General features: G+C 46.2%; 1 protein-coding gene across 4 annotated transcripts in view; it reads left to right on the forward strand.

Annotated features, from left to right (window-relative positions):
- LOC144110012 (KICSTOR complex protein SZT2-like) overlaps positions 1 to 17680 on the forward strand; it is a 195938-nt gene that overhangs the window by 40711 nt on the left and 137547 nt on the right. For all 4 annotated transcript variants that reach the window (XM_077642815.1, XM_077642817.1, XM_077642814.1 and 1 more), the window contains 6 exons: positions 211 to 325; positions 863 to 1032; positions 1609 to 1902; positions 10367 to 10445; positions 12103 to 12200; positions 15692 to 15854. In XM_077642815.1, coding sequence (XP_077498941.1) covers positions 211 to 325; positions 863 to 1032; positions 1609 to 1902; positions 10367 to 10445; positions 12103 to 12200; positions 15692 to 15854 — 919 coding nt within the window. The remainder of the gene's footprint in view (positions 1 to 210; positions 326 to 862; positions 1033 to 1608; positions 1903 to 10366; positions 10446 to 12102; positions 12201 to 15691; positions 15855 to 17680) is intronic.

Here is a 17680-nt window from a genome sequence, read left to right on the forward strand (position 1 = left end):
CTAGATGTAAAGATTGCTTGATCTCGCCAGTCTAAGTTTAAAAATACTTTTTTTCTTGAGCAATTGGAGAAAGGTTTGAGTCATGATGAATACTACGCAACTTAAGCTGCTCTTGTTTGAATGAACCTGAATGCATCGCAGCTGTTCATTGAAATTGAATTGAAATTTTTAGCAAACACATTACTCTTCTAAATCCCTTTGCGCATGCAGAGAAGGTGACAAGCCACCGGTGTCGTTCTATGTGACTCGAGTGACGTACAAGGCGCCTTGCGTGGTGATCCGATTTGCCTTCCTTGGTGGCACACCAGGCGAGGAGCGGAATGCAGTAAGTTTTTGCTTCCATCTCATAGCACTGAAGCCTGCACTATTCCAGTGACAGGCCAAGTGTTTTTACTTCTGTATTCCTTTCTTGCATTGTGTTAAACATGCTGCAGCAAAGCAGCGAGTAGGTCAGCCTTTGGTTTGCAGCCATGATTATCTTGTGAGATGGCCGTTGATTAATGTAAATTAAATGAGGAGTGTTGGTTTTATGAAGGCTTTCATACCTAGACGACGTCTCCTTCCTTCAAGCCAGTAGTAGGGAGACTTCTAACAATTTATTAATGATATTGATGGTGCCTCTGAAGCTCTTGTGCTGAAAGGCAGAACCTGGTGAATCTAGACTTGTTTACATAAACATAAGAATAGAGTTGTGCCTATCCTTGGAAGTGTACATTTCAAGTGCAGTTATTTAAGTAACATTTCGCTGCAGGTTTGGCTGTAGGTTTTAATTATTTTTTTGTGGTATTTTTGTCAGAGAGAGAAGGCGATGTTTCAGTGCCTGTTTTGACCTGCTGCGCACTCTCTCATGGTGGCGTCACAGATTGTGAAGGATCTGACGCAGCAGATATTGAGCCTGGAGCTGAGCAAACGAGTTGCCAAGGACACCCACATGGACGGTGGCCTCTGCATTCGGCCGCCGGGGCCGCGCACGTACCGCAAAGCCAGCTGCTGCATCCTCTTCCGCAAGCCCCTCGAGAGGATCCTCATCAGGTGGGTGGGTTGTGCCTGAAATGAAAGGCGCAGTCCCAACAGGAAGTACCTGCATTGACGAGAACACTGTGTGTTCATTCGTTTCTTGATCTGTTCCAGCAGTTTTGAGTTCCTTGTTAATGAAAGCCGATTCACTTTTTTATATAAGCATTAAGTTGTATGCGTTATTACTAGGTGCATTTGTTTTAGCAGCATTGTGTGCTAAGACTGAAAAAGAAAACAGTCGAACCTTGTTATAACGAAACGATTTGTAACGAAATAACGGATACAACGAAGGAATGATGATTCCCTTTGGAAGCCCGGGCAACACAGGCTATAACAAAGCTACGGCTATGACAGTAATTACCAGGCCCTTTCAACTTCATTATAACGAGGTTCAGCTGTATAAAGCACGCATGGGACTACCTTCAGTACTGTGCCGGCTTGAGCTTGGCTCACACGGGCATGCTGCATATCATGAGAAACCTTACAGATGCTATACAGAGTGTTCAGGAATGAATCAACGCATGCAAGCTGTCTTTACACCGTAGCCTGTCGCGTGCTGCAGTAGCGTCTTGTGATTTCTCTGCTTGAAAGGCACGAGAAGATGCCCAAGGACATTCTCAGCCCCATGGTGGCCGTCATGGATGTCGCCGTGACTCCAGCTCATCCACTTCTGCACCACACTCCGCACTTCCACCGCCACTCCGGCAGTAGCGGTAGCAGTGGCTCGCTGACGCGCAAGGGCAATGGTGTGAGCTCTGTGGTAGACCCGATGAGTCAGCTGAGCCGATACCTGCACCACCGGCGATGGATCTGGACTGTGCAGCGGCTGCCCAGCGTCCCTCTGCCGCTGCACGCTGTCACCCGCATCCTCAAGACGCTGGCCAAGTAAGAGCTTCGTATTAGTGGTCACCAATTTGTGCAAACTCTCTTGTGCTACTCTTGCTGTTTCTGATTGGGCAGGTAGGAAGTGAGCTGCCTAATGTGAATGTCAGGTCTATTTGATCCGATAGCTTGGTCCTGTCAACATCGGGTGTATTGAAGAGGCTCTCTAAATTTGAACTCCACATGCCATATTTTCTGGTCTGTAAGTCGCTCATGTGTATAAGGACGGTGCTTACTCCCTGCAAACAGCAGCTTTTCCAAAAAAAATCACACCTAAGTCGCACCACTGTATAAGACACACCCGCTGATTCGGTAAGTGCTATAAAAACGTACTTAGGGTTCCTTTGTTAGTGATCGCAACACTTGCGGTAGCTGCCTCGTGCAGACGGGCCTTGAGCTCTGGCTAGCATGTGAGCCTGTGTGAATATTCGATAATTTTGAATGGTGTTCAAAAACTCGTTAAGTATTCATCTCAAGTGAATAATATTTCTGGAACACTTGTTTCGTATGGTTTCGGTTCAGCATAACTTCTCCGAGATGACACCATGGCATACGTTCAGCCAAAGCCCTCAACTTCATGGACAGCTGCTGGGCGTATGTGCTTTGTGTGCTGCCGCGCTCATGCCAGAGCCGGTCTGCTTATGGGGGTGGTGCCTAGATTTGTGCCTGCCAGGTGTCTGTGTCCGCGCTGCCTGTGATGCTCAAGCGCTGGAACCAGCACGGCGCCATGCATCGCTTGGTGGACGTGTGGCTCCCTTGACTTCCACAGGATGAGCGTGAGCTCATTACAATTGCCACAGGCCGTTCTTCTCTGTGATATTTGCTAATCAAGCGCGATTGCACGATCATGATAGGGAGCCAGCATGAGGCACATTGAGAGGGATCCCCCTTTCCAGCACCTGATGCGAGGAGGCACTTGTGAATATGGTTCGGGCATTTTCTGCAGCAGCGTAAGCGCCCCATGGTGCAGAAAAGCCAGTGTCGGCTTTGGCGGGATGGAAAATCCGGATTGGTCGAATAGGTGGCGGTTACAAGAGGTTCCCATAGTGCCTGCTGCATCAGTAGAGCAAGAGTTGCTAGTCAGACATGCTACCGCTAGCCCATGCTTTCATGTTCGTACGGCTTGGTTAATGTATGTCCTGTGGTTTTTCACATAATGATTGTGATTGTGATACGGGAAACAGTGTCCGTGTCTGCATGGGCAAGAGGAAGTGCTGTCATGTCATACCCTTAAAGGTGGTTCTTAAAGGTGCACTAAAGAGAAATCTGAACTCTTCTTTTTACCGCGGTAACTCTAACTACACGTTCCGGGCATTCTTAGAAACTTCGAGTTATTGTCCTGTGTGGCCCATTGCCCTAATTAAATCTCATCAAACGTCCCGGCTCCGCCTTTTTTTAACTCAACGCGCGGTAGGTAAGCGGAGTCAACCAACACGTGAAGTGCCTTTCACCCAGTCTAGTGGCAGCTTCGCTTGCGTTTTTATTTTGTTTTCTAGGTTTCTGTGAATAGACAGTTTCAGTCACAGACAATATAGCCGCAAATTAAGCCCACAAAAATAAAAATACACGTGGACTCTTCGATTTACGTATCACTCCGCCGATGGCAGAGCGGCAAGCCGCCATGGGACTGGCTGACGCGTTGGGTGACTCCTCCTACCTACCGCGTTGAGTTCAAAAATAGAGCGGGAGCCGGGACGTTTAGTCCGATTTAACTAGGGCAATCTGCCGCATAGGACAATAATTCCAAGTTTCTAAGAATGCCCGGAATGTGTAGATAGAGTTCTCGCTGTAAAAAGACGAGTTCAGATTCCTCTTTAGTGCACCTTTAAGTGTCCCCTCAACTTTTTGAAAATGCCCATTGTGCCATTCAGCAATTTTTGTGTGCTAAAAGCATACAAAATATTACTTCGAAATTATTCGAAGAAAATTACAATTCACTTCGAACCTAAAAACCACTATTCGTACAGGCCTACTAGCATGCCTGCCTCTTGCAGTCTGCTAGTTTTATTGACTGGAGTGCTGTTGCGGCTTGGATCATTTTCTTCGCTCACGGTGAAATGTCTCCCTGCTGCCCAGCTTCCATTTCCCAGCTTGTGTTCAATGGCACACAGCTTTAATTTTGCATCGTAGCCGCTGTGCGTCGCAGGTGGCATTGCATTGTGCAAGAACAACGCTCAATGCGCGAGAAGCCAAACGGAAGTGCGCCGAAATCAAAACTTTTGAGAGCACGGCCGCATTCAGTCTGGCTTAAGCAAGATTACATGTAATTCTACCCATAGCAGAATATGAAATAACTGGATTTCCTCTTTTACACATCGGTTTTATTTTCAAACACGGTTACTGTGTATGGAAAAAGATGGCATGCGGTGGTATGTCATTGTTATCTTTATATAATAAGTCTCAACATTCTGCAAACCCACCAACAAAAAATGCAGAAAAGAAACTGGCTTATACACTAGAAATTACTATAATTCATACAAATTTGCGGTCCTATTTGAGTTAAGTAACTGAGAGCCAAGTATGGAGGGGTGTGAGGTTAACTATAATGGTTCGGCTGGGGCAGTTTGACGAGACAATTTTAAATGCAGAAAAGAAACTGGCTTATACACTAGAAATTACGATAATTCATACAAATTTGCGGTCCTATTTGAGTTAAGTAACTGAGAGCCAAGTATGGAGGGGTGTGAGGTTAACTATAATGGTTCGGCTGGGGCAGTTTGACGAGACAATTTTGCTTGACGAGTCAAAGGGAGGCAGCGTTTGTGCCCTTAAAGGCATTTATCGCAGGAACAGTATTGATTATAATCACTACCACAAAGGTGGTATTTATTTCAATTTTGCAGAAGAGTAAGCCTGCTGTCTTTAGAACAGAAACAGCTAACAAGTAATAATCAAAGGTAATACACTCAGTAACGACAGATTAATAGTCTGTGTTCTGCTTCGTTATGTAACTACCATATGAAGGCAGGAGGAGGAGGATAAACTTTATTTTTGTCGACAAAAGTAGCAGATGGTGTGGGGCTATAGCCTCATCAAGTGGCCATGAGCCCGTGGCGTTCGGCGACTTCTAGGGCTCTTGTCACAACCTGGATCTGTGTGTCAGAGTCGGAACTAATGCGGCCTCCCACTGGTCTGGATTCGAGAGCTGCAAACCTCGCGGAGGGGAGTCCTGAGGGAAAGCCCAGAGTATGTGGGATAGAGTGGCATGTTGGCCACATAGTTGACAGGAGGGAGAGTAGACCCCAGGGCATATGCGGGCATATACCGCAGGGTTGGGGAAGGTGCTCGTTTGGAGTTGCCTCTACGCAACCTCTTGGGGTTCGGTGAGAGAAATATGTACGGGGGGATATAGAAGTCTACCTAAGTGGTAGTGCATGGTTATGTCATGGAATGTAACCATACGATCTCTCTCCGTCCGCAGGACGGGCGACACCACATGCCGGTTGACGAATCCTCGGGCATGATTGTGGGCCGCCTCGTTATCTGGATGGGTTAAGTGCGCAGAGACCCAGATCAATTGGATTGGATGGAGTTGGTTTTTGGTGGAGTGGAGGAGAGATAGGGTGACGGGGGAAACCCGGTCTTTGGTGAAATTACGAATCGTAGATTTAGAGTCGCTGAAGATGGTTTCTGCAGAGGTGGAGACCATCGCCAAGGCTATGGTCGCCTCCTCAGCCTCTTCAGACGATCTGACAGGAATGGAGCATGCAACCAACGGCCGTCTACAGTAGTTTACAATCGCGAGCAAAAAAGCATCGCAATCGGGGTATTCGCTGGCGTCGACATAGACCGCTGTCTGATCTGTTAAATACTTTTTATGCAGAGACTTAGCCCTGTCCTTGCGGCGAGTGACATGATACTCTGGGTGCATGTTTTTAGGGAGGGTGGTAATGATAAGATTGCTGTGGATATGGGACGGAAGCTGGGCCTTGTCGGCGACGGTCGTTTCGAAGCTTATTCCAAGCTTGTCAAGTATGTGACGTCCCATGGAGATGTGGGTGAGACGCTCGTACCGAGAGGTGAGATGAGCTTCCGAGAGCTCCGTCACAGTGTTGTAGACCCCTAATGCCAGTAGTTTATACGTGGGGGTCCGGTGGGGGAGATGGAGAGCCGCCTTGTATGCCTGTTTAATAGGCAGTCAACGCGGTCCCGTTCCTGGCAGCTAAGGTAGAAATAAGGGAGGGTATATGTGAGGCAACTGATAACAAACGCCTGAACAAGACGTTGGAGGTCAGCCTCTCACATGCCTCTATGTCTATTAGCAATGCGACGAATTAGACGAACGGTCTGTGAGACAGAGACTGTGAGGTTAGCCAGAGTGTCGGTGTTTTTCCGATTGCTCTGGATGAGAAGCCCCAACACCCTAATGGTGGATACTTCGCGTATGGGTTGGCTGCTAGCAGTAATGCAGATGGGAGTATGGCCGTGGAGGCCGGGTTGACGTCTGATGAGCAGCATCTCGGACGGCTACATGGCGCTCGATAACATTCACCGCTTGTTGAAGTGCGGATTCAACCTCAGCATCGTTGCCTGCTGAAACCCAGAGGGTGATGTCGTCTGCGTATAAGGTATGGGATAGCCAAGGGATAGCATCTAATTTAGAAGGTAGCGTAAGCAAGGTGACATTGAAAAGAAAGGGGGAGAGAACAAATCCTTTGGGGTGGTGCTATTGCTACCGAGGGTTATAGGGTCGGAGAGGAGAGAGCCAAAGCTAAGTTCAGCTGTACGACCAGAGAGGAAAGTGCGTATATACTCGTAGATACGGTGACCAGGATTTAGTAGGGAGAGGTTAGCGAGAATAGCTCCGTGCGAGAAGCTGTCAGATGCTTTAGTTAAATCAAGCCCTAGAATAGCCTTTGTGCCCACTCTGTTAGAGGGGCACAGTATCTCTCTCTAGAGAGCTTGAGCATAATGTCTTGCGTAGAGAGATTTGAGCAGAAGCCAATAATGGTGCGAGGTAGGAGATGGTTGTCTTCAACATAATGATAAAGACGGCTGAGAATGACGTGCTCTATCAGTTTACCAGCACAGGAAGTGAAGGAAATGAGGCGGAGGTGTTCGAGAGCTAGTCGTTTGCCTGGCTTCGGTATGAAAGTCACGCGTGCATGTTTCCATGCTGCAGGGATTTCACCCTCTCTCCAGCAATCATTCATGAAGGCAGTGAGAGCCACAATGGACGGGTCATCTAAATTACGGAGAGTTTTGTTGGAAATGCCGTCCGGTCCCGGGGCAGAGTTAGGGCGGATCATAGTGAGAGCGAATCTTACCTTAGCCTCTGAAATGTCTGCAACGAGGGCAGGGTTGGCACCACCCATGTAGGGGGGAGAGGGTTCGGGGAAGTAGTATTGAGATACTGGACACGAAGTTCATCAAGAAGATCCTGGTCTGAGCCGAGGTGTTGATGCACTATGCGGGAAATGCTGTCTCGTTGGTATGTTTTGCAACCGTCCAGGTCTAAAAGGTATCGGAGAAGGTGCCAGGTGCAGGTTAGCCCGAGCTGGCACACATGTTGTCACAAACTTAACCCCATTGCTGGGTAGCCAATGCGAGAGTGTGCGCCTCAATCTGTTTGTCGATCTGAGCTATTCGACGCCGAAGCATTCTATTGTGGCGTTGTGTTTTCCAGCGGTTTTGCATGCTTTCGTGGGCCTGCCATAAGCGGAGGGGATGGCTGTCTGTACTGGATTGATCAGCTGTGGCAGGTGATTCCTTAGTAGTAGCAGAGACATCTGCCTGGAGATTGGAGATCCACTCGTCCAGGTTATTAATCCGGGTAGGGGCGTTCTGAGCACGTAGGGAACGAAACTTGTTCCTATCTGTGATTAGGCTTGGGCGACCTTTCAGACGGTATGGAGCCGTGCTGAGGGTGGTCGAGAGGATATAGTGGTCACGGCCAAGGGTATCCCCAGTGTTGAGCCACCGGTCGATCTGCATGTTTTTGCAGAATGTTAGATCAGTGAAGTGTCAACAGACACGCTGTTTCCTACGCGGGTGGGAGTGTGAGGGTCAGTAACAAGGGTGCAGCCCAGTTCCTGTGCCCGTAACCACTGATTGTTACCCTTTCAGTTGGCGGCGCGGTAACCCCAAGCGGGGTGGTGGGCATTGAAATCTCCTACAATGAGGAGACCTGCATGGTGTGCGAGCTTGTTGGCATGGGAAAGAAGGGGGGTGAAGTTGTGTCTTCTGTCTTTTGGGGAGCTATAAAGGTTAAGAATGAAGAGGCTTTGGTCGCCCCTTTTATGAGGGAGGAGTTCGAGCAAGAAGCTGTCTACGCCAACGTCGTCTAAAGAGTGTTGGACGGCCAGCAGGTTGCGTTGCATCAAAATAGCGGTGTCGGGAGCGGTGACATCTAGAGGGGAGTATGGTTTATAGCCGGGTAGTTTCATGGGGCTATGAGTTTCCTGGAGGGCGATGCAGGGCTTCCAGAGACTATGTATGTTTAAGTGGGCAAATGTTAAGCACAATCATGTTCACCAGTTCAGGTTAGCTGGCAAGTAGGGGTGTGTGAATATGGAAATTTTCAAATACGAATATAAAGAAAAAAGCCTTCGAATCTGAAATTCGGTATCTGTCATGCAAACTGAGTAAGTATTCAAATTGGATATCTGTTTGCTATTTGTTCATATCTGCGATTCAAAACGCTTAGCAAATTGAAATCCATGAACGACATGGCTGGCAACTGAAAATAACATGATTTCATTAATTCAGACTTCATTGGAGCAGAAGCAATGTGTGAATAATCTGAAGGCCGAGTTATAAACCCCCCCGAAACAAAAAAAAAAACTGCTGAAAATTCTAAAACGTGGTGAAGCCTTGTGAGGAAAAACGGCTCAAACAGCGAAGAGCCAGTGATGAGCGCACAGTTTCGGCGTGCTGGGAAGACAATGTGGGCGTAAGCGAGAGGAACGCACATTGTCATTGGAACGATGAGACTGCTCCTAAAAAAAAAATTGCGAGCACCGCGGCTGTCGACGTCCAAAAGCAGCGCACTGCTGGAATCAGACGGCTGGGGAACACATGACCGGCAGTTGCCGTCGTCTTGGTCTGGCTGCGAAGCTCTGAAATTGAAACTACGTGTCCTGGCTATTTTGTGGTATAGCAACAGGCACCCTCCGATGGTTGTCACGCCTGCCGTTACACGGATATTCGAGGTGCGCAGGTTACAGGGCAGCATGCAATAGGCAGGAATTTACTCTCGATCACTTGCTCTGTTGGTGACGGCTCGATTTGGCAGCCCTTAGAGAGTCCGATGCGAAAGTCCGCAAGTGGCTTTCCTGCTTTCCTGTATGTCAGAAAAGATCAAAATGAGGTTGCAGGGCCCACGCCAAAAGAGTTGTGAAGGTGACACGTCAAGTGTCATGGTTGCGGGCGTTATGTATGTAGCACATTATGGAAGGATCAGACAAATAAGTAATAATGCGCACTTTTGCATTGTTGTTTCAAGAGGGCAGTCGGCCATCTTGTTCTCATCACGTGTGACGTGCGGGAAAGCCCACATGTGGAATTTTGCGCAAACCCAATCCTAGTGGTGTCTGAATATGACCGGTCCACAGGATAAATGACGTAGAATAAACCAAAGAGGGCACTTTTGTAGTTTTCCTTTCAAACTCGATCCTCGGATAATCTGCCTAGACATTGCGGTTTTGTCTCGGTCGGATTCATGAAAGTTGGTGTGGTATTTGATCGCTGGCAAATATCCTAAAGTTCTCTAGCCGGATATGAACCGAAAAGCAAACATATTTGAGTCGTGTTCGAAATTTAGAATATTCGCACACCCTTACTAACAAGCTAATGTGGGGAATCGGCTAGCATGATCGCATCAACCGTTTGGCAATTTACCTGTGACCAGTTTGAACACCACCTTGACATTCATGTGTGTGGACATGTCACATTATTACTCAGCTTACTGCTTACCCATTTATATTAAACTGATACTCAGATATAAACTTCTGTTCATGTTAACCGATTCCTAACATCGGCAAATAAACAAACATGGCAAATGATGTTAACATTGGAACAACACAAGAAGTTCTCTTGGTGGGATGGGCAAGAGATAATTGTGCAGTTGGCAGCAGTATACAAAGTATATGTGCTCGGGAACAAATATATTGCACCACTGCCTTAAGACTTAGTTGCCTGGTTTTGATGCACATTACCTCATACTTACAGGCACCTCTTGCAATTAGCTTGTGTGATGGAGCCAAAATGAATTTTGTTTTGCACGCCCACATCCTGTAAACTTTAGTAATATTAAACAGCGTGCACTAACAGGACGTACACAGGAAACTTGGAGACAGGGGAAAGAAGCGCCAACTTTAGCTGCCAACTCTACATGAAAAGGATGCTTGAAAAAAAAAAAAAATCTTGGGCATGCTTTTTGTGCTGCGTCAACATGCTGACTGCCACCTCACATTTGCGTCAAATTGTTGTTGGACACGTTTTCTCAGTCTGTGCATTCGTCACGCAGGATGCGTCTTGAAGAAGGCTTTCATTTTGCCCACTCGAGCTCTGGCATCTTGAACATGGCACTGGAGATTGAAATGAAGGTAATTGTTTGTCACACTCTTGCTTGATTCATTTATGGCATGGGCTGACTTTCATCGAGGAAATCAGTTTTGCGAAAACAGACTGTGATGCTCTAGCTATTCGGAAGGTTGCTTGACAGCATTAAAAGGAAGGGAGCAGGTTGCACGTTCTGTGAATTTTTTTTAGTAAAAATAAAAAGTGATAATAGTAGTTGTAAAGTAAAATATAATAAATTTACTGTAAAATTGGAGCTAATTTACGAAGGGTTGGAATTTTAATGCGGTAATGTTTTTGTAGTGTGGGTTCATGCGGGCTAGTGAAGTTATTGAGCAGCTTTTTTTCACTTTGTTAATGCACTTGACCATCACTGTAGCCCCCTTCATCTGATGTGCCTGACAAGGCTTCATTATTCTGATGTGTGCTGAGGAACTTGATAGGACAGCGGCACAATATGGGCAATATCTTTATCTCCCTGTCCACATATTTACTAAACCTGTGTTGCCATATTGAAATGCATTGTTGTTCCATGCTCTTGCCACTGTAGTCACACTTGATGGTGCTGTCTTTATGATTTTTGACTGCGTTTCTTAATGGTGCATTTCGTGGCAGTTCTTTTTCATGTGTGGGCACTATCTTTAGTGTTTGTGAGTCAACAGATACAGTATTTACTCGCGTAATGAACCCGTCCGCATAATCAACCCACGTCCAACTTTCGTCTTTGAAAATTTAGGTCTTTTTTTTTAACCTAGCATAAAAAATATGCACCTGACCTTCTGGGCCGGCATTCAGCACGTTCAATTTTTCTCGCTGCAATTGGTCGGCACCGTTGACTATCACAAAGTCATCTGATTGTGCCGCGATACAGCAAACGCCTTTTGAAGCAAGTGGCGCTAAACTCTGGTGGCACAAACACAGGGATGAAACTTGTTGACTGAGCACTTTTGGTGATAACGGACTGAACGGGCCGGCGGGTATGAAGTTCTGACCCTTGCAAAGAAAATTTGTCCACCTTTTTTTTTTCGTTTGTGAATGACCCCTTCCCCCAGATTTTGTCAACTTTTCTGGGAAAAAAAAGTAGGTTAATTACACTAGCAAATACGGTATCTTCCAAGCACTCTCCTCAGAAGAATGCCATTGCAATCATGACTAGTAGTTTGTTTCTGGTGCCTTGTGAGCCCTTCCTGTGAGTGCATGTTCTGACCGTTAACTTGAGGCCATGTGGTTACTGTAGTTGTGATTTACTACGGTTGGGGAAGGCATTTTAATTTGTATGCGTACCGTTCTTTGTGTGTGACAGTAATGAAATTTACTTCATTTCAGGTGGTAATTCATTGTGTGGGCAGCTGCTGGCCTTTTAAAGCCCTTGCTAGCTGGTACCTTTTTTTACTGAAAAACTGAAGACTTGTTGTTGAAGCTAGCAAGGGTACTTTGTTATGTCTCGAGAACCTCTTTTACATCATGCAACTTTCTACATTTGTACCTTAGATTTCCGCATTTTATTTTTTCCGCGTGGAGCAGGCGTAGAGCAGACTAGACTAGGCTTAGACTAGCTTAGAGCAGACAAGAACCGGTTGAGAGCATCATGTTTTGACAGGTGCCTTGCATCCTGCCGCAAAGGTAGAATCTAAACGAAGGCTTCATCATTTGTAAATTTTTATTTTCTATCATCCATAACAGAACACAGTGATGACCGACTCTGGTGACGCCTCCTTGCTGCCCTGTGTGGTGCAGTACATGCTCTTCCCACCTCACTCGAACACCACCATCAGGGAGAGGTAAGTGCTTTCAGTGTGTCCTAGGAGGACTTTTTAAAAGAAGAAATGGGCATGGGCAGGGCATGTAATCAAGGGCAACATGACCGATGGTCCCTTGAAGTAACTGAATGGATTCCAAGAAAGGGCAAGCATAGCAGGGTGTGTCAGATGATCAAGTGGATGGATGAGGTTAGGAAAAGCTGCATATTGGGAAGATCTGGAAGTCTGTGGGAATAAGGGGGCTGCAACTGGCAGAGGACAGGGTCAGTTGGAGAGAGGTGGGAGGGGCCTTTGTTCTGCAGTGGGAGTAGTTATGCTGATGATAATGATGAGGAGGACTTGGTGTTTGGCTAGTTCAGGGGTTCTCAGTCTTTCTCTCCGGGAACCCCAACAGCTTTCAAAAGGAACTGAGGAGCCTCGTGCCTCTTGGCTTCTATCCCTTCCTGCATAGCATAGCATGCAAGCAGATATGCGGCCATTGAAAAAATGCCCAAATTTAATTAACAGTAGCTGGCTGTATTGTGAAACAGCCTGCAATGAGCAGTAATGGTGGGATTAGTCCCAAAACAGTGTCAGTGAGCATGGATTTTGAGGCCGGAGAATACAAAATGCACCAAGGAACACAGGGGTTCCGTGAAACCCAATTTGGGAACCTCTGGGATAGTTGGTTGGAAGTGGCTTTGGTAAACTATAAAAGGTGCCATTGCGAATGTGTCCTTGGGATGGGTTAGGTCTTGCGAATGTGTCCGTGGGATGGGTTAGGTCTTGTCCTGGTGTCTTTTAACCAAGATGGCATTTAGTGTTTCATTGGTGGCTTTGGGTTATACATGCTAGAGGGGAAAAAACATAAGGGAGTGGATGGCAGCCAATGTGCGTACTAGCTGGCTGCAGTGTTCTGGGGCAGGGGTGCGAGGTTGCAGGTTTAATACTGGAGGTGGTAGCATTTACATTTTTATTTGTGTAGATTGTGCAGATGCTCATTTACTGAGATACCGGTTATTGGTAAAGGAGCCCATGTGGTTGAATTTACTCTGGAGCCCTCCACTGCAGTGGGTACACAACCTTGTTATAGTTTTTGGACCAATATCTTATATTAATGTAGATTGGCTAACATCTGCTTGATGGAGGCTTGTCAGCATTACTGCAAAGCAAGCAGGTTGGTTAGGTTGATGGTTGAATTAAAAAAAAAAAACTTTTCCAGATGATCAAATTACTTTATTGCAGATTTGGAATGTAAAAAATGTGTAAAATCGGGAAGAAATAGAAAAAAAAAATCAGGAACAGCATTTTGGGGTCAGCGTCACTCAGAACTGCAAAATGTTCAATACTGTTTCAGAGTGTGGTATTCATTGAAACAGGGTCTATGCACAGTGCCTTATCGCAGTCTGCACACATAAAACACGGGAGAGTCATCGCTGTCGGTGTCAAAAGAAGGGGCAGTGCGCTTGGCCATATCCTCGCTGTGCTGTACATCTGAAGAACTCGAAGGAAACTCAGTAAACAGGGAGAGTGAGAGTACCTCGTGAGCGTCGGTGATAAACAAGCTAAGAGCAGCCCTAGTAAAGGGGGAAACCGACTTCCGCGGCCCCTGCAAGGGAGTGCCAATAAAGATAAAAATCAAGTGTCGCTCCTTCGTTGTGATCATCCGGCAAAATTGAAACCACGAAAGGGCGTTGCCGCAGACTGCTCGGCACGCTGAAGCCAGAAATTAGTTCTGTTTATCTCCTCAGAAGGTAGTGCAATCAAATTTCAAATGCTTCTTGTAAGTCCTACTAGGTGGCAGCACCTCCCAGTGAGCATGCATCATCATTATGGCGCGAAATTCCAAGCGGAGGGCTTAAACCGTTCCTCCATGGCAAAGACCTTCCGGGACGGAAAACAGTCATCATACATATACGGGAAAAGCCCTCAAAGGGTTGACCTGTCGCGCAATTTCAAGGGGAAAAGTGACACTCAAGAAGATGGCTGAAGAAATGGAGGATGCCACATTCATGTTGTTACTGGTGTGGCTGACTAAGTCATCCAAAATGGGTGTGAACTCTTATTTTTTTTAACCAGGAAGAAAATGGTAGATTTTTTTTTTTTTGCAGATTTTGGTTACTTTCTTTTTCCGAAGGAAACTTTCAGGCTTGCAAAGTGAGGCCATGCATACAAATTAAGCTAAACGGATGTACTTTTTTGAGCAATGGGAACTTCAAAATAGAGGTTTAGTTCATGTCGCAAAATTTAATTCGTACAACAGAATTCTATCAGAAATTTGAAATTACGTAGATATGCACATAGTACCTAAGAAAAAAAAGAAACACAAGCAATCTGTTCTCTACCTCATTATCACAATGCATTGCAAATATAGCTGCTGAAAATTTTGAATTCACATGGCTGACATTCCATTGGACATATTGATGGGAAGGAAGCTTTCGCACAAAACTAACGTTTTCTTCCAGAGTTTCAGAAAGCTGATGTTAAGTGTGGGTTTGCAATACCAAATGAACACCTTAGAAATGGGAACTGTAGTGTTGCCTGCCTTGGTAAAAATGTTTGGGCCACCTGCAGAGATGAATACACATGTGCATACCTGAGAACGAAAACTGCAGGGGGGGCAGGGGGAACGATCCATGGCATTTGCCAAGTCCACTTCTCATGGATTAGAGCGGTTCAGCAGTGGATGCTTATCAATATGGACTCGCTGAATTCAAACTTCGGGTTTTATCGAAGTGGTGCCTTTGTCCGATTAACATCGGGTAATGTATTGAAAATATTTGTATTAAAATGTATGCAGGGTTTTATTCCCTCGCACCCCGAGTGCCGACCAGTTTTCAGTGGGTACAAATGTCCTCCTGGCCTGGTGCTTACCTTCTCCGGAGTGAAATACTTGGGAGAAATCGGTTGTCGACCCTGCTTGTAGCAGGCCGAGAGGCACATTAGCCATAGCGCTTTTTAGCCAAGTTGCTCTTGTGCCATTAAGAGCAAACCATCATCAAAAAAATCTTCAGTCGCTTGGAGTGGTAGTTAGTGCTGTTAAAAGCAAACCATCAAAAAAATAAATCTTGGGTCGCTCGCGAGTGGTAGTTTATGCCATTGAACGCAAACCATCATAAAAAAATCTCCAGTCGCTCGCGAGTGGTAGTTTGTGACATTGAAAGCTAACCATTATCAAAAAAACCTTCAGTCGCTTGCGAGTAGCAGTTCGTGCCATTGAAAGCAAACCATCATCAAAAAAATCTTCAGTCGCTTGGAGTGGTAGTTAGTGCCATTGAAAGCTAACCATTATCAAAATAAATCTTCATTCGCTTGCGAGTAGCAGTTTGTACCATAGAAAGCAAACCATCATCAAAAAAATCTTCAGTCGCTCGCGAGTGGTAGTTTGTGCCATCGAAAGCAAACCGTTATAAAAAAAAACCTTTAGTCGCTCGCAAGTGGTAGTTACTGAGAGTCGACTGTTGTGAGGGGTTGGCGGTTTGCGATGGTGCCAGCACTGAAAACACCGTTCTCTGCTGTTGTCCACTGTGCAGCCTTTCAGATGACGAGGACAACGAGATGGAGACGGCCGAAGCTGACGGCGAGCTGCAGCTGGTGACCGAGTGCTGGGTGGAGCCACAGTGTGGCGTTGTGGTCAACTGTCCCGTCTCCAGCTCCTACCTGGACGGCAAACAGTACACCGAGATCCCCAAGGCCGTGAGTGGCTCCCCCTCTCTTCCCGCATTGCCAGCCTTCTGTGTTAAGCTTCCCGGAGAAAGTATCTTTAAATTTATTTGTGCTTAGAAAGTCCCGACTTGGGACATTACATGTACAGTTTGTACTTTAGCAACAAGCAGGACTGTCATAATGCCAGCACACTCTTATCACCTTTGATCGCTAACGTGGAAGGAAATTCCAGAAGAGGGAATTTTCATGCAGTTTAACTGCGCTGTAACGAAGTAGGAGTCCCACGATTTCTTTTTTATAGCCGTTGATTACAGCCATAGATGACCTTGGCTGCAATTGTTGCATGCCAACGGACTTACCTGCAAGCACGTAGGCTGAGGAAAACATGGCTGGTGTTTAGTCTCTCGCCATTGTGTGTGTTGAGGGAGTCTTCAACATGCTCATTGAGTGCTTAAGATGAGGCTGAGTATGACTACATTAATTGAATATGTTCACCTGAGGAGAGGCTTAGCGGTGGCGGTCCACTGCCCAAGCCAGGTGCCTGCCCAGTGCCACGTCTGTTTGGCACTGCACGCTCCGTATGCAGTCACCTACAGTTCAAGTACCACAGCAGCTACACTCAAAAATCTCGTTACTGAGAAGCGTAATTGTTGCCTGGTTTTTTCTTTCATCCTTCCATAATGTATTGCATACTTAACGCTCACACTCATGGCATTCATCCTGTCACCTTCGTCGCTCTCCTAGCGTGAACTCCACCATCTCATTTTGTTCAGTGGTCAACTATGATATGCGGGAAAGCCGCTCAAAAAACGCTTTACCGAAAAGAATAATCTTCAGCCAGTTTTTTTTGGTCGACTTCCCCGCATGGTGCGAGTAGCAACGGCAGAGTGTTTGGAGATCGAACCATTTGAAAAGGGCTCCGTGAAATGTTTTGTGCCGTGGTGTGCACTTTCGAATGGACTTAGCGCATAAAATTTGGCTGCTGAATTTTCAATTCACACTATCGTGACATGCATTATCGTTGTGCAGAGATGGCCAGATGTTGGCGCCATACACGCTGTGATGAATGGAAAGGCCTGTGGTGTGTTTGCTCGTAAAATTAACAGCTACTCTGAAGACTGTGCGAGATAGACGCTGCTACCAAACTGGGCACCTTCCGTGCTTTTGGTCCCATAGGGAAACCAAAAATCTGAATAAAAAGACGCAAACAGGGGTTGCTGCAGAAGAGATTAAAGGAGCACTAAAGAAGAATCTGAACTCCTCTTTTTACTGCGGGAACTCCATCTGCACGTTCCGGGCATTCTTAGAAACTTCAAATTATTGTCCTGTGCGGCCGATTGACTAATTAAATCAGGTTAAACTTCCCGGCTCCCGCCTTTTTTTGAACTCAACGCGGTAGGTAGGCGGAGTCAACCAAAGTGCGGAGTGCCTTTCAGCCAGTCCAGTGGCGGCTTCGCTTTCACTCTTATTTTGTTTTTTAGGTTTTTGTGAATAAACAGTTTCAGTCACAGACAATGTAGCCGCAAATTAGGCCCACGGAAATAAAAATACGCGTGGACTCTTTGATTTACGTATCACTCCGCCGATGGCAGAGCGGCAAGCCGCCACAAGACTAGCTGACGCATTGGTTGACTTCTCCTACCTACCACGTTGAGTTTAAAAAAAGGTGGGAACCGGGACGTTTAATCCGGTTTAATTAGAACAATCGGCCGCACAGGCCAATAATTAGAAGTTTCTAAGAGTGCCCGGAACGTGTAGATAGAGTTCCCGCAGTAAAAAGACGAGTTCAGATTCCTCTTTAGTGCACCTTTAAGAAAAAGAGCCAATGAAAAAAGAAAACCTGACCCCTGCCGTTT

This window comes from Amblyomma americanum, chromosome 11, assembly GCF_052857255.1.
Source record: "Amblyomma americanum isolate KBUSLIRL-KWMA chromosome 11, ASM5285725v1, whole genome shotgun sequence".
NCBI lineage: Eukaryota > Metazoa > Arthropoda > Arachnida > Ixodida > Ixodidae > Amblyomma > Amblyomma americanum.